Below are 14,604 nucleotides of genomic sequence, written 5' to 3'. Positions count from 1 at the left end.
GCTGAGAGCAAAACAAATCTCTGAAATAGCCATGATTATAAGTCAAAAATGTACCAGTAGAGAAAAAAAATTAACAAATTCTGTAAGAAATAATAAAATGACAATTAAAAAACATGATACAAAATAGTAAACACAAGTGGCCAGTATCATCACATTCTATTTAAAAAGGTGGAAATAGTAAATTATGTAGTTAAGTGTTATACGCATTTATCTGGGGGTTGCTGAGGCACCAGAAATATAGTTCAGTATTGAAGATTTGTTATTGTTTAGACCACATTGTAAAATCTATTGATTGTCCACATGAAGCATGATTTATTCTTTCAACTAGTATTTGTGCACTTTGTAATAGGGTACTGCAGCCGTGGATTGTAACAGACATTTAGATCACAGACTTTATGTTTTCCGTCTAGGAAAAGTAATAATAAAAAAGCTTTAATATTCTTCACATTTTATTATTTTAAGCCATCTAAACCAAGAATCAATTTTAGTTCATTTTTTTGGTCTTTGCTCTTCTGGGCTGCTCCAGGATTTTATATGAAGGGTTGTCAAGTCTATGATAACTAGTTACCTAGAATTTAATTCAGTGGTCTCAGCACAGCCATGTAGTACCATTTTAAATGCAGAATGTTTATAATAAACAGCCTACAGATGTGACACAAGACCTGCAGAACACAAATGCCCTTTCAGACAGGCAAATAAAAATGACATCTACCATTAAAAATGCTATCAAACACTCTTAGGCGACTAAATAAAATTTCTATAGTAGGCCTGCTTGTTCTTTGCATTCCTTATTCCCCCCAGTAAAAATGAGATATATTACAGTTAGATATTTAATGATTTAGGGCTGTAATTTAATTTCCCATATACCCATGCCTCCATGGGAGCTGGGTGTCCAAACTGCCTGTACAGCTGGTGGAGATCTCATCCTCAGTTCAGATGCCTTAAAATGGGCATCTTGATCGATTTCATCTGCCCTGTTTGATTTGTTACGCCTCATTGTCTGCTCCAGAAGGAAATGAGTCTCCTGTGGTGCAGGGATGAGGTGTGAGGGGCTGGTGGAGGTGTTGGGGGCTGCAGAGGTACTCAGCTGGAACTTCTGCATCTTAACTCACAGGATAAACCCAAGAGGCTTTTCTGTGTTGGATAGGTCTCCATTGATGGGAATATAGCTTCATGAAGGGTACTGGCTTCAGGAGTATGACTTTGAAACAAATTAATCTCTTTGATTTTTGACATTAAGAATTTGGTGTCTATGAATGGTTATAGTGAAATTCACTTAAGGAGAAGTTCATATATGTATGTGACACAGCAATAAAAAAAACCCAAAAAACCACATAAGTGAGATGCACTTTCTGACTCTTTACTGTGAGCTGTCAACACTTTTTTCTTACTTGTGTGAATGCTAGAAGAATAGAAAAGAGAACAGCAAATTCAATTTGAGTGGCATGAAATACGAAACTAAGACTTACAGATAGCAAAGGAATGATTGTGATTTAGAAGCATCTTTCTTTTTTTTATTGGAGAAGAGAGAGACTGAAAAGTATATGTGATCTTTTCACAAAGCATACAATTTCAAACTCTCTGCAGCCAGCAAGAATCCTTTCTGAACTGACCTGAACTGAACAAACATTTTATCATAATATAAGGCACTTATGCATAAGTATTTATAAAATATGTGGTAGCCAGTCTTGTCTTTTTTACATTTATTCTGGTTTTTCTACTATACCTTTCAGTCAGTGACTGACCAGCAGACTTCAGATTGCTTCAGAAATCACTTGACATGGTTTCACACTATTTGATTCTGCCTGTATTTAACACCACTGTTTAGACAATATTAACTACTTCATGCTTTTCCTTACTTTATTTTTACAATCTTATTTAAAAATTAATGTGAAAAAAGAAATACATGAAAACTTGTAAAACTTGAAAAAAAAGTTGCTGAGTTGTAGCCATGTAGCTGAGTGTATAAAATGGGTTAGTATCTGTAATATATCTTTCTGTGTTTCTATTCTCAACTCTAAGCCAAGTTTCTTTTTGATCCATATATTGCATCATTGCCTTCCCTAAAGAGCAACCTTCTCACGCGGATCTAGGGAATTCCTCAATGTAAACACTTTTCTGTTTTGAAAGCTGATGTTTTTTCTTACCTGCAAATCATAGATCAAGTCAAAAGAGGATATTTTTCTAGTATACTTAACTGCTTTATTAAACACTACTCAATGTATTTAAGGGTTACCACCTAAAGTTTGAAATGCAAGTTGGTCCATTCAGGCTTTATTTATTATCCAGTTTTTGAGGCTCAGCAAGGGATTATCCATCAGTTCCTGAGGAAAGCAGTTCTTTCCAATTGCCAGACCAAACAGCACTGTTTAAAATAGTGTTCTTATGTGTGTTTGGAACATCTGCTTCCCCTGGAAGACACAAAATAAAAACTGATCTTTAAGAGTTATTAAGTTTTAATAGAATTGAACAGTTGTTTATATTTTTTAATGTTAATTTTGCCCATCCGTTTAGGATGGTAAGAGGAATGACTTTTACTGAGAGCATTCAGCTGTTTCTTGCAACTTGCAGAATGAGTCGTGAGATGAGAGCTCATGTGTTTATATGCATAGACAGATACAATAGGACTTTGCTGTATTTTGTAACTTAATAACACAGCTTACAATTACTTCCTGTTATATTTTTTTTAGGTTGTGTTTAATGTAACCTGCAAAGAAAATATGGATTATTAATTGCGTTGTAACATTACTTGTAAGGTGCTTCCCTATATAGAATAGACAGTTGTCGTAGTTTGTGAGAAGTTTGTCTCCTCAAAAATTCTAACACAAAAATTAATTTGGGGTATATGTAAGTTGTCCTAATATAATTGTTTTATGTTCTTACTCTAATTTATTTTTTTTAAAACCTTAAAAATAATGATTGATTGATTGATTGATTTATTGCAGAAACCTTTGAAGTGCTCATCAGGCTGGCTGAGAATTACACAAGCACACTTTTCTGCAATGCGTATAGAAGCATGGCTGCTGAGGCTGCTGTGCACGTGCAGGAGTTTTTCACAGATGTTGGGCTCTTCTTATTTGGCACAGATGCCAGCACAGAGGAATTTGTGAATAGATTTTTTGACACCCTGTTTCCAGTAGTCTACAACCATGTGATTAACCCTGGTCTGACTGACATTTCCCTGGAGTACGCGGAGTGCCTCCGAGCGGCGAGAAGAGACATCAGGCCCTTTGGCAACATTCCCAAAAAGGCCATAGGACAGATGGGAGGATCACTCTTACCCAGCCGGGCTTTCTTGCAGGCTCTGAACTTGGGGGTTGAAGTGATCAATACGACAGACCACCTGCGCTTCTCCAGAGAGTGCAGCAGGGCTTTGCTGAGAATGCAGTACTGCCCCCACTGCCAGGGGCTGACGCTGAGCAAGCCCTGCTTGGGCTATTGCCTCAACATCATCCGGGGCTGCCTGGCCGACCTAGCAGAAGTCGATCTCCACTGGCAGGGGTACATCCAGGCCCTGGAGGAGCTCTCGGGAGCCCTGAGTGGAGTACACAGCATTGAGCATGTGCTGCTTAACTTCCATTCCCTTGTCCACGACGCTCTGGTACAGGCTCGGATCAACGGGCCAGAGGTATCTGAGCAGGTAAGACGCTGGTTTTATCCACACTCAGGGCAAACATGAAAGTAGGAAAGGTGTCACTGATAGCTGTTATTTGTTTGGCCATTTTTATGGTGAGGTACACATTTGTATCTGAGTTCAGCTTTATTTGGCTAAGCAGTTTCTGGGAGCACAAAAGATACTTTTCATGAACATGAGAAAATTGTTTGATTATTGTCTTATATGCAAATTATGATAAATGTAAACAATCCTTATTTTAGATACCCCTGGCCTGCCTTAAAGAACCTATGACTTTGCATATATTATTTCCATAATCTTGGAAATTGGAATATTTCAGAGGAAGCAGCACAGTTCATTTGGAACATGAAATAAGTCCTATCTTACAATTAAGAGAAAAAAAAATTGTGTGAGAGCTCTGTTAGCTGTGAATGTGTTAAGAATTTTAGGATACTGTTATGGAAAGTGGACACTATTTAACTCCACTTCAGGGAAAAAAGCTATATATATGCTAATTTGTGAGGGTAACTACCAAAATCCAAATTTTTCCTGTATTATATTTAATCCACATTTTATCTTGTATTATTACATGCAGACTTCACTGAGAGTGGCATATTCTGTGTTAAGTACTGGATTGGACAGCTTGGTTTGGGGAGACGCCTTTAGTTTTCTAGTACACCCTAAAGAGGGTGTCTGGGTGTCCCTGTGCTGTGACATTAGCTGAGGTGCAGGAGCACTTCTAAGACTGCCTCAAAACTGATTAGCTGAAGTTAAAGCTGTGTCAGCTTCAACTGTTCAGCAGCTGACATGACCTCTGACAATAAACAGCTTAGCCTAAATCAGAAATAGAAGTTTCTTCATTTCTTACTAAAACCCAGAGTCAGATAAAATGGGTTCTTTATCCTTCTGTAATCTGTGAATAACAGGGTTCATTGCTATAGATTTCCCACTATATCTGCTTTATACCAGCCAACTTCATGAGCCGTAATATCCTGCTGCTCAACTTCTTGAGAAAAGCTGTCATTTTTTTGTAAAAGGGTTTTTCACTAACATTTTGACTCAAAAGTGGTTCACTGATGTCTCTCTAATTCCCAAGTTATTTCAGACCTACGGTTGCCTTTTAGGGAAATAACCTGTTGTTCCTTTGATTTCTTTGAGATCTTTCTTGCCTACCATTTCCAGGAACAAGCTAGAACAACCAAGTAAAGGTTCAAGGGAAGGACCTGTGTTTCCTACTTCATCCTGTGTCATTTAATTTGAAACGTTTTAGACTTGGATTTTCAACAGTGAATTATTACTGGCCCAGACTTAAATATCTCTCAGCACATTCATGTTTTCAAAATGACAATTTTTACTGTCCAAAATAGTATATATTTCACTGAATTTTAGTAAAAAACTAAATGGGTGAAGAGCCCTCCACTTAGTGTTTTTGCTTAATGAAAATTCCATATTGATCCAAAATATAGTGCTTTATTTTGATATTTCTGAAGACTGCATGCTTTCCTTCTCCCCATCCTTCATTCAATGTAAGAGATACTAAAATTTCTTGTGTAATGATATTTGTTGCCAATGTGCTTGTTCAAAGATCATGCTTTTACTAATGCTACATTAAAATCATCTGTGATTTTAATGTGATGTGTGTATAGAAGCATTTCCCAGCTTCAAAACCTACATACTTCATTTTTGACTCCAACTGCACCAGACCTAGACATCTCTTTCACCTAATTTCTCTGTTATAATTGACCAGTCTTTTCTCTTTGATCACTAATTTGGTCAAATAAGACTATAATGCAATGATCCCTTCAAACATGGTTATCTAGTCAGTATATTTCATATTTTCCCATTTATTAGGTATCAAGACTTAACTCTAGCATGTAATAAATATATTATTTCAACTTTAAGAGGCAGAGGATGGGAATTTCATTGAAATTGGCTCATTAATATTTATTTTATCTTATCTTCAGAGTGACTCATGAACTCTTTCAGGTTTTGATAAGCAATTAATGCATCAGTGACTCTAACAGACAGGGAAAAGATGATTATGAGCAAGCAAATAATGGTTTGCTTAGGTACGCAGCAGTCTAGAGTTTTAAAAGAGAATTTCATTACTTTTTGTGAGTTTTAAAGAAGTGAACAGAGAAAAAAAAATTGAATGTTTGGAAGTATCATATATAATTATGCAGGTGTTAATGTGAGAATCTATAGAGTATCCTGCTTAATTGTTGTGGTGTGTTTTATGCTTGTTCAGTTTTCCCTCCATTGTTCTCTCAGAAAGTCCTGCCCTGTTACCAGTTTGTGTCAGTCCCCAAACCCCTCCCCAGTTGTCTTGGTTACCAAATGTATCTTTCTTGTTCCCCACCCCTGGCAGCCTGCCTGTCACTCGACACCCCTGCCTCTTTTTCTAGAGAGTTCGGGCCAGAGTGTCGAGTGATTGGGTTAGGGGCCAGGGTCCCTCCCGCAACTGTGTTTGATGGGTTCTCCGATCATGCCAATCCTTAATGTATCCCTCTCTGATTTGCTATCTTTCACCCCTCCCACCCTCTGTAAAACCGAGGCTTTTTCCCTGCCTCGGGGCTCTCAGCTTCTTCCACCGAACCTGCACGTTTCCCTACCAATAAAACCACCCCCCCGAAGAAACTGAGGGTCGCCTCTTCATTTCATCCTGCGACTTCGGAGCTCTTTACTGCGGCCACACGTCCGCAAGGCTTGACATCGCCTTAGGCACAAAGCCCTGACTCCGGGTTGGGGAAGTGCCTGACTGGCTGGAGGTTGGCTGGACACTTATCTAGCCTGGGCGTTTCACTTTTCACCGGCCACTGCTCCAGTTTTGGCGCCCGGCGCGGGGCCCCCCCTTTTTCTCGGATTCGTGGACCCCACGGACGGGATTTCGAGAATCCCAGCGGTCGCGGAACTACCCTGTGGTCGAGCAGACCTTGTGCGCGAGGTAGCGCTCCCCGGGGACCCTGGACGGCAGCTCCTTGCACCTGGGAGTCGTCCTGTCGCAGGAAACCCCTCGTTCCAGCTTTTCGTTTGTCGCCTCCGGACTTCGTGAGTATTCTGCTACTCTCCCTGTCGCCTTCCCCTCTATTGGTGTTTCGTCACCACCCTTCTTTTTCTCTAGACAGGGGCCGGGGGTGGGCACCCTTATTTTTTTTTCTTTCGCGTTTACTGGAACGGGGGGGGCTTTTCCGCAGCTGCCACTTATAACATCGAGCGATGGGTGCAAAGTTTTCGCTCTCGGCAGCTCAGAAGGGGCTGTTTTACCAAGTTGTGGGTATCCTAGTTGGGGGGGGTTGTTCCGTTGATAAAAAGGAAGTTAAAAAATTAATCCGATGGCTTTTTTCTGAGTTTCCCGAAGTCTCCCCCGATCTAATTAAAGATCCTGCCTTTTGGCAGAGGGCAAATGCCAAGTTATCAAACTTGATTAGATCACGAGACACCTCGCTTTCTCCGTTAGCTTTTTGGATTTCACAAATTCGATCTATCTTGAAAGCAGGAGGAAACTCAGAAAAACCTTCGGTCAGTTTTAGTTCGTGCCCCAGTTCTCCCGCCTCTCCCTCTACCCCTAACCCTTCTTCCCGTCCCCACAAATGTAAAACCGGGATTCTGAAAGGTGCAGCGCGCTCCAGCCCCGCGCAGGGTGACCATTCGTCCCCTAGCCCCCTTCAAAATCCTCGGCCCCCCCGCCCTAAGAGTCCTGGCCAGTCTCTTAGGGGCTCCTCGTCTTCCCCTACCTCTCCTGTTCCCGCCCCCAGGTCCTCAATTTCTAAAACCCCAAAATCCAAAACCCTAATTTCTAAGTCCCCAGTTTGCTCCCAGTCGCCTCCAATTCCCCAAAATGGCTCCTATGGGGCCCAAGATGGAGGCAACCACATGGCTGAAATGGCGGGAAAGCCCTCTTCTTCTCCCCAGAATCCCTTTTTCCCAAGCTCCAACCCCTTCCTGCCAGTCGGCCACTCCCAGTGTTCTACCCCCTCGTCCTTCCCCCCTCCTGGTCCCTCCTCCTTTCCAGAAACCTCCTCTTCAGTAGTCCCTCCCCTTTCTCCTCCCACATCCCCGCCCATAGCTCCTCCCTCGGTCCCTCCCATACCACCTCCCATCTCTCCACCCCCCGCCAGTCAAAAGGTTCCACCCCTTGTCTCCGCCTCCTGGGAGGGTCCCTCGATATCGGATCGCCCTGCTCAAGTTCCCAGCCACGCCCCTACCTCCTCCTCTCCCGGTTCCCACGCTCTCCCTGCCGGCTCCCGCGCTTTGGGTTCCGGTGGGGGGGCAGCAGTTGGGAACCGGGAACCGGGGTCTGCTGCGATACCATCCGCAGCCCCGGTTGTTTACCATCCAGAGGGAGATGGTGGGGTGCGTCGCCAGTGGGTCCCCTTACACCATTCACAAATTAAGGAGCTGTGCAAGGCACAGAAAGATTACGGCCGGGACAGCGAATACTTTCGGGGAGTGTTGCAGGCAACACTTACCGAAGCCGATGTCACCCCCTCTGACATCCGGCGCCTCTTCACGTGTCTGCTCAATCCCACCGAGCGGGCTATGTGGGAGGCAGCCTGGAAGAGGGGAGTGACGGAGGCCCTCCCGAGCCTGTGGGAACGGCCCCACACGGGGCTGGACCTAACGGGCAATGTCCTAGCCATCGATCAACTCCTTGGGACCGGCAACTGGGCAGATGGGCACTCGCAGGCGAGTGCCATCCCCCAGGAAGCACTCCGGGAGTCAGCGCGGGCAGCCGAGAAAGCGTTCCTGGCGCTGCCGGGGGCGGCTCCTCTCCTTTCTTTTTCCAGAATCTTTCAGGGCGCCGAGGAATCTTTCCTCGATTTTGTCGAGCGTCTTCGAAAAGCTGTCGAGCAGCAAGTGGCGGACGAAGTTGCCCGGGAACATATCCTGAAGGAAGTAGCATCCACGAATGCAAACTCTGCGTGTAGGGATGCCATCCTCAGCCTCCCGATGCACCCACCCCCCTCGCTGCACGATATGCTCGAAGTCTGCACCCGGAAAGTCCTAATCATGCCATCTAGGGAGGGAGAGAAGAGAAAACAGCTGCCACCCCGAGTCAGCGCCACAGAAGAGGCGCCTGAAAACACCTTCTCTGAAGCCACCTGCCGCTCGCCTGCTCCCGGTCCTTCCGCCGCCAAATCACCCTGCCATCTGTGCGGAAAGCTCGGGCATTGGATGCCCGACTGCCCGCTGCGGCGGGAATTTTATGAATTCAAAAGGGGGCAGGGACTCCTGGGGAAAACCCAGACAAAAAACTAACATCTGAGCGCAGTTCCCCCCTGCGCCATGATAAAAATAGGGCGGGACAACTAACACCACGCAGGGAGGGGAGATCTCAGGGACCGCCGCCTGCCAAACAAGACATATTCTCACCGGACTTGTCACATGTTGCATGTCTCCAACCTAGACCCGTGCTAACTACCTTTTCTGCTTTCAGACCCTTCCGGCTGCAGCTGACGGAGCCACTACATCTTAAGAACTCCGATTTTCAACTCGTGTCAGTCAGCCCGGAATGCCCAGGAAACTGGGGGCGGATAAGGTGTAAGTACGTCGTTGTCGGAGACACTAAGCACACACCTTTAGAGGTGAACATAATTCCAGGTCTTCTGCCATCTGACCCGGGACTGTTCGCCGTGGGGCTGCACTGTGTCCAACCCCCCACTTTCCTGCCCAAGGGACAGGTGATCGCGCAAGCGATCCCTGTTCCCGAAATAACTTGGGCCCTGGGGTTTCCTCCGGCTGAACTCCAAAATCCAACAGTAGCTTGGGCCCAGGTCCTGGGGCGGGAAAGGCCTCATGTCACCTGTCATATCTCAAAAGGGGGAGAGGGCAAGCCTCTTAAAGGCTTGTTGGACACAGGAGCAGATGTAACGATCATTCCTTCCCGGGAATGGCCGTCACATTGGGAATTGCAAAACGCGCCTGGCCACGTCCGAGGTGTCGGGGGTTTACAATTGGCACGTCAATCAAAGAGCGTTGTACAAATTACGGGGCCGGATGGGCAATTGGCTTCAGTGCGCCCATTCGTATTAGATTACACGGAACCCCTGTGGGGGAGAGACCTCTTAGCCCAGTGGGGAGCCCGAATTGACCTCCCAGCAGCTCCCCAGGTTTTTCGGGCAGCGGTCACTGATGAGCGCCCTACCTGGAAACTGAATTGGAAATCTGATAAACCAGTACAGGTAGTGCAGTGGCCGCTCAACAAGCAAAAATTAGCGGCGCTCAATGAGCTCGTTAAGGAGCAGCTACTCAAGGGCAACCTGGTGGAGACCATGTCAGAGTGGAACTCCCCAGTGTTCGTTATCAAAAAGCCCAACAAAGATAAGTGGCGGCTCCTTCACGACCTCCGCCAAATTAACAACATCATTGAAGATATGGGGCCTCTCCAACCAGGGATGCCGTCCCCAACGATGCTCCCCCAAAATTGGAATTTGGTCGTAATTGACATAAAAGATTGCTTTTTCCAAATTCCCTTACACCCGGACGATGCTCCGCGTTTCGCCTTCACGGTTCCTGCCATCAACCGTGAAGCCCCAAGCAAGCGCTATCATTGGCGAGTCCTTCCGCAAGGCCTGAAGGCCAGCCCGATGATCTGTCAATGGTACGTCGCCTCCTTGCTGTCCCCAGTACGTGCAGCCGCCAAAGACACCATTATTTACCATTATATGGATGACATCCTAGTGTGCGCTCCGACCAACGACCTACTTACCCACGCGCTTGACCTAACAGTCGATGCATTGGTTGTTGCAGGGTTCGAGCTCCAGCAAGATAAGATTCAACAGATGCCACCCTGGAAGTACCTGGGCCTGGAAATAACGAAGCGGACCATTGTTCCGCAAAAATTGGCTATTAAAACTAACATCAAAAACCTGGCAGATGTCCACCAGCTGTGTGGGTCCTTGAATTGGGTAAGGCCTTGGCTAGGCATTCCAACAGAAGACCTAGCCCCCCTTTTCAATTTATTGAAAGGGGGAGAAGAGCTTAGTTCTCCAAGGTCCCTTACCCCAGAGGCCCAGACAGCGCTGGAGAAGATCCAAAACTCCATCTCGGCCAGGCAGGCCCACAGATATCACCCGGGCCTGCCATTTAAATTCATTGTTCTAGGTAAGCTGCCACACCTCCATGGGGTGATTTTCCAGTGGGACGATTCCATCAAGGGCAAGGACCGGGGCTCGGGGGATCCCCTCTTAATCATAGAGTGGGTGTTCCTCAGCCATCACAGGTCCAAAAGGATGACGCAGCCAGCCGAGCTGGTGGCAGAATTGATTAGAAAGGCTAGATCACGGATCAGAGAGTTGGCAGGTTGTGACTTTGACTGCATCCACATTCCTTTAAAATTTGATTCAGGCCATCTAAAAAGAAAGATGATTGATAACCTTCTGGAAACAAATGAGATGCTTCAACTGGCTTTGGACAGCTACACCGGCCAAATCGCAGTAGATCGGCCGGCCCACAAATTATTCAATCAGGAATTCACATTGTCTCTAAAATCAGTTCAGAGTAGAACTCCTCTGAAGGCTTTGACAGTTTTTACAGACGCGTCTGGAGCATCCCACAAGTCAGTGATGACTTGGAAGGATCCTCAGACTCAGCGGTGGGAGGCAGATGTCACAGAGGTGGAAGGTTCACCTCAAGTTGCTGAGTTGGACGCAGTCGTCAGAGCCTTTGAGAGGTTCTCTGAACCATTCAATTTGGTCACTGATTCAGCCTATGTCGCGGGTGTAGTTTCCAGAGCCGAAAATGCAATTTTACAGGAGGTATCAAACATCCCTTTGTTTAACTTGCTCTCTAAACTTGTGAACTTAGTCTCCCACCGAGAGCAACCCTTTTATGTGATGCATGTCAGGTCACATACCGATTTGCCTGGATTTATTGCGGAAGGCAATAGGCGTGCTGACGCCCTTGCCGCTCCTGTTCAAGCTGCCCCACTCCCTGATCTGTTCAGTCAGGCCAAGATCAGCCACCAGCAATTTCATCAGAACGCCCCTGGCCTTGTTCGACAATTCCATCTTACACGCGAACAGGCCAAGGCGATCGTGGCTACATGTCCTCAATGCCAGTCCCACCAGCTCCCAACAATACCCTTGGGAGCTAACCCCAGAGGTCTATCTAGTTGCGAGGTGTGGCAGATGGATGTTACCCACATCCCTGCCTTTGGCCGTCTGCAATTCGTACATGTCTCAGTGGATACCTTCTCCGGTGCAGTCTATGCCTCTGCCCACACAGGGGAAAAGGCAGCAGATTGTGAAAAACACCTAGTTCAAGCGTTTGCTGTCCTGGGCATCCCCAAGGTCCTGAAAACAGACAATGGCCCGGCGTATAAATCCAGGGAGCTGCGAAGCTTCCTGCAACAATGGGGAATAGAGCATAAGACCGGCATCCCCTATTCCCCGACAGGCCAAGCCGTGGTAGAAAGGACCCACCAGAGCCTAAAGAGAGTTTTAGAACAACAGCGAGTGGCTGTGAAGGTGGAGTCCCCCCATATCCGTCTCGCGAAGGCGCTTTTTACCATTAACTTCCTAAACTGTTCTTTCGAAAATCTCAATCCGCCTATCGTGCGACATTTCGGGAGACATGAGCAGCTGCAGGCCAGGGTCAGGCCTCCTGTCCTGATTAAGGATCCGGAGACCTGGAAAACGGAGGGGCCTTTCGATCTAGTGACTTGGGGAAGGGGATACGCTTGCGTGTCCACCCCCTCAGGTCCGAGATGGATCCCCGCTAAGTGGGTCAAGCCCTTCCGCCCTGGGAAGACTCTGAGAGCAGAAAACGTAGAACAGGTCACGGAGGCATGTTGGCGGCGGCGGCGGAAGCTCCCAGGGATGGAGCCACTCCCAGTTTAACCCTCTCCCTGCCCCGGGCAGGACCTGATTCAGAGTCATTCCTTATGTCTGTCTCTTGTTTGTTTTTAGTTTTCCCCCAATGGAACGTGTCTACATCTTAGCCCGCTTGACAGCTGTCCTCATCTGGACCCTGATGCCATCAGTGGGCCCATGGATCGTCCCCCAGCCCAAGGCCAACGTTTGGCGCACCCTCGCGAGTGCCCTTGGCCAAGAACACATATGTTTAGATATGGGCTCAGCAGAAGACCCGATGTCGTCATGCCTTGTGGGGATCCCTCTCTCCCTTAATGAGTTTCCCTCCCCTTTCAATACTTCCCTCACCTCCCTCTTATCCAAGACCCCTCCTCTAAAAATCAATGCACAAAATGCCTGGGGAGAAGGAGTCAAGGGGCTGGTCCCTTTGAGCTCTGAACCTCCAGAGCTTGATTTGCTCGGCTCAGCCAATGCTTCCCTCTGTATTTGGTTTCAGTTCGCCCCTAACCCTTGGGACAGCAGGTACTCGTGGATCAAACCATCAAGGCCTGAGTACAAAGCTGCCCAGTGGTGTCGAATGACCATCGAGATGCCACTTGCTTCCACCCTGGGTAGCCAACCGCTGTCCCTGCCCCGAGGTATCTTTTTCATTTGTGGAGACCGAGCTTGGGCTGGCATCCCCACTCGTCTAGCCGGAGGTATCTGCACTTTTGGGCGGCTGTCGCTGCTTACACCCAGCATTACCCAAATTCGCGATTGGAAAATGAAAAGAGCACAACCAAATTCGGCCCGCTCCAAAAGAGATCTCAAAGATCTCAACCCGGATTGTGACTCCCAAATTGAACATCGGTCGAAACCAAAAGCTGTAGCCCTCACCCTGTTTTTGCCCTGGGTGTCTGTGGCCAAGTCTCTAGGTGAATTGGCCCACCTGGAGTGTTGGGTAGCTAAGCAAGCCAATTTAACGTCAGCGACGCTATCAGACCTCCTCACAGACGAAGAAACTACAAGGAAAGCGACCCTCCAAAATCGCGCGGCAATTGACTTCCTGCTTTTACTGCATCACCACCGCTGCGAGGAGTTTGAGGGCCTCTGCTGCCTTAATTTGTCATCTCGGGCTGAAGACGCGAGGGTGGCCGTAGATAAAATGCAAGGCCTTGTCCACCAAATAAAACAACAGACATCAGACTGGCTGGGGGACCTCTTTCAAAGATGGGGCCTGTCAAGCTGGGCCGAGTCCATCCTGAAGACTATACTTTCCACCCTTTTAGGTTTACTTGAACGGTGCTTGCCCTTACAGTTCTTTTATTTTTAAACGAAAAAGGGGGAGATGTTGTGGTGTGTTTTATGCTTGTTCAGTTTTCCCTCCATTGTTCTCTCAGAAAGTCCTGCCCTGTTACCAGTTTGTGTCAGTCCCCAAACCCCTCCCCAGTTGTCTTGGTTACCAAATGTATCTTTCTTGTTCCCCACCCCTGGCAGCCTGCCTGTCACTCGACACCCCTGCCTCTTTTTCTAGAGAGTTCGGGCCAGAGTGTCGAGTGATTGGGTTAGGGGCCAGGGTCCCTCCCGCAACTGTGTTTGATGGGTTCTCCGATCATGCCAATCCTTAATGTATCCCTCTCTGATTTGCTATCTTTCACCCCTCCCACCCTCTGTAAAACCGAGGCTTTTTCCCTGCCTCGGGGCTCTCAGCTTCTTCCACCGAACCTGCACGTTTCCCTACCAATAAAACCACCCCCCCGAAGAAACTGAGGGTCGCCTCTTCATTTCATCCTGCGACTTCGGAGCTCTTTACTGCGGCCACACGTCCGCAAGGCTTGACATCGCCTTAGGCACAAAGCCCTGACTCCGGGTTGGGGAAGTGCCTGACTGGCTGGAGGTTGGCTGGACACTTATCTAGCCTGGGCGTTTCACTTTTCACCGGCCACTGCTCCACTTAATGATACATGTAGTTGTGCAGTCTTTTTATTCATTCATGGCTATGTTTGTGTAAATAACCATATGTAAAGATTTTTTTCTGACACTTTGCAGGAGTATTTAAATCTGATGTATATTCATGCACTAAACTCTGTGTGGTGTGGAAAGAACACTAATGCCTATAGGCATGACTTCCTTTTACAAAACTCTTTTTTTCTAGTAATTTACAGCTTGTTCCATTTTCTGCTTGGGTCAGCAGAGTAG

At 46.8% G+C, this 14,604-nt stretch overlaps 1 protein-coding gene across 14 annotated transcripts in view; it reads left to right on the top strand.

Moving 5' to 3' along the window:
• GPC5 (glypican 5) overlaps positions 1-14,604 on the top strand; it is a 602,268-nt gene that overhangs the window by 91,094 nt on the left and 496,570 nt on the right. For all 14 annotated transcript variants that reach the window (XM_071430982.1, XM_071430983.1, XM_071430986.1 and 11 more), the window contains exon 3: positions 2,946-3,640. In XM_071430982.1, the coding sequence (XP_071287083.1) occupies positions 2,946-3,640 (695 nt within the window). The remainder of the gene's footprint in view (positions 1-2,945; positions 3,641-14,604) is intronic.

The sequence above is a fragment of the Agelaius tricolor genome, unplaced genomic scaffold (assembly GCF_023055355.1).
Source record: "Agelaius tricolor isolate 1412-34295 unplaced genomic scaffold, bAgeTri1.0.p SCAF_7, whole genome shotgun sequence".
In the NCBI taxonomy this organism is placed as follows: Eukaryota; Metazoa; Chordata; class Aves; order Passeriformes; family Icteridae; genus Agelaius; species Agelaius tricolor.
This window is presented reverse-complemented; position numbering and strand designations above follow the sequence as displayed.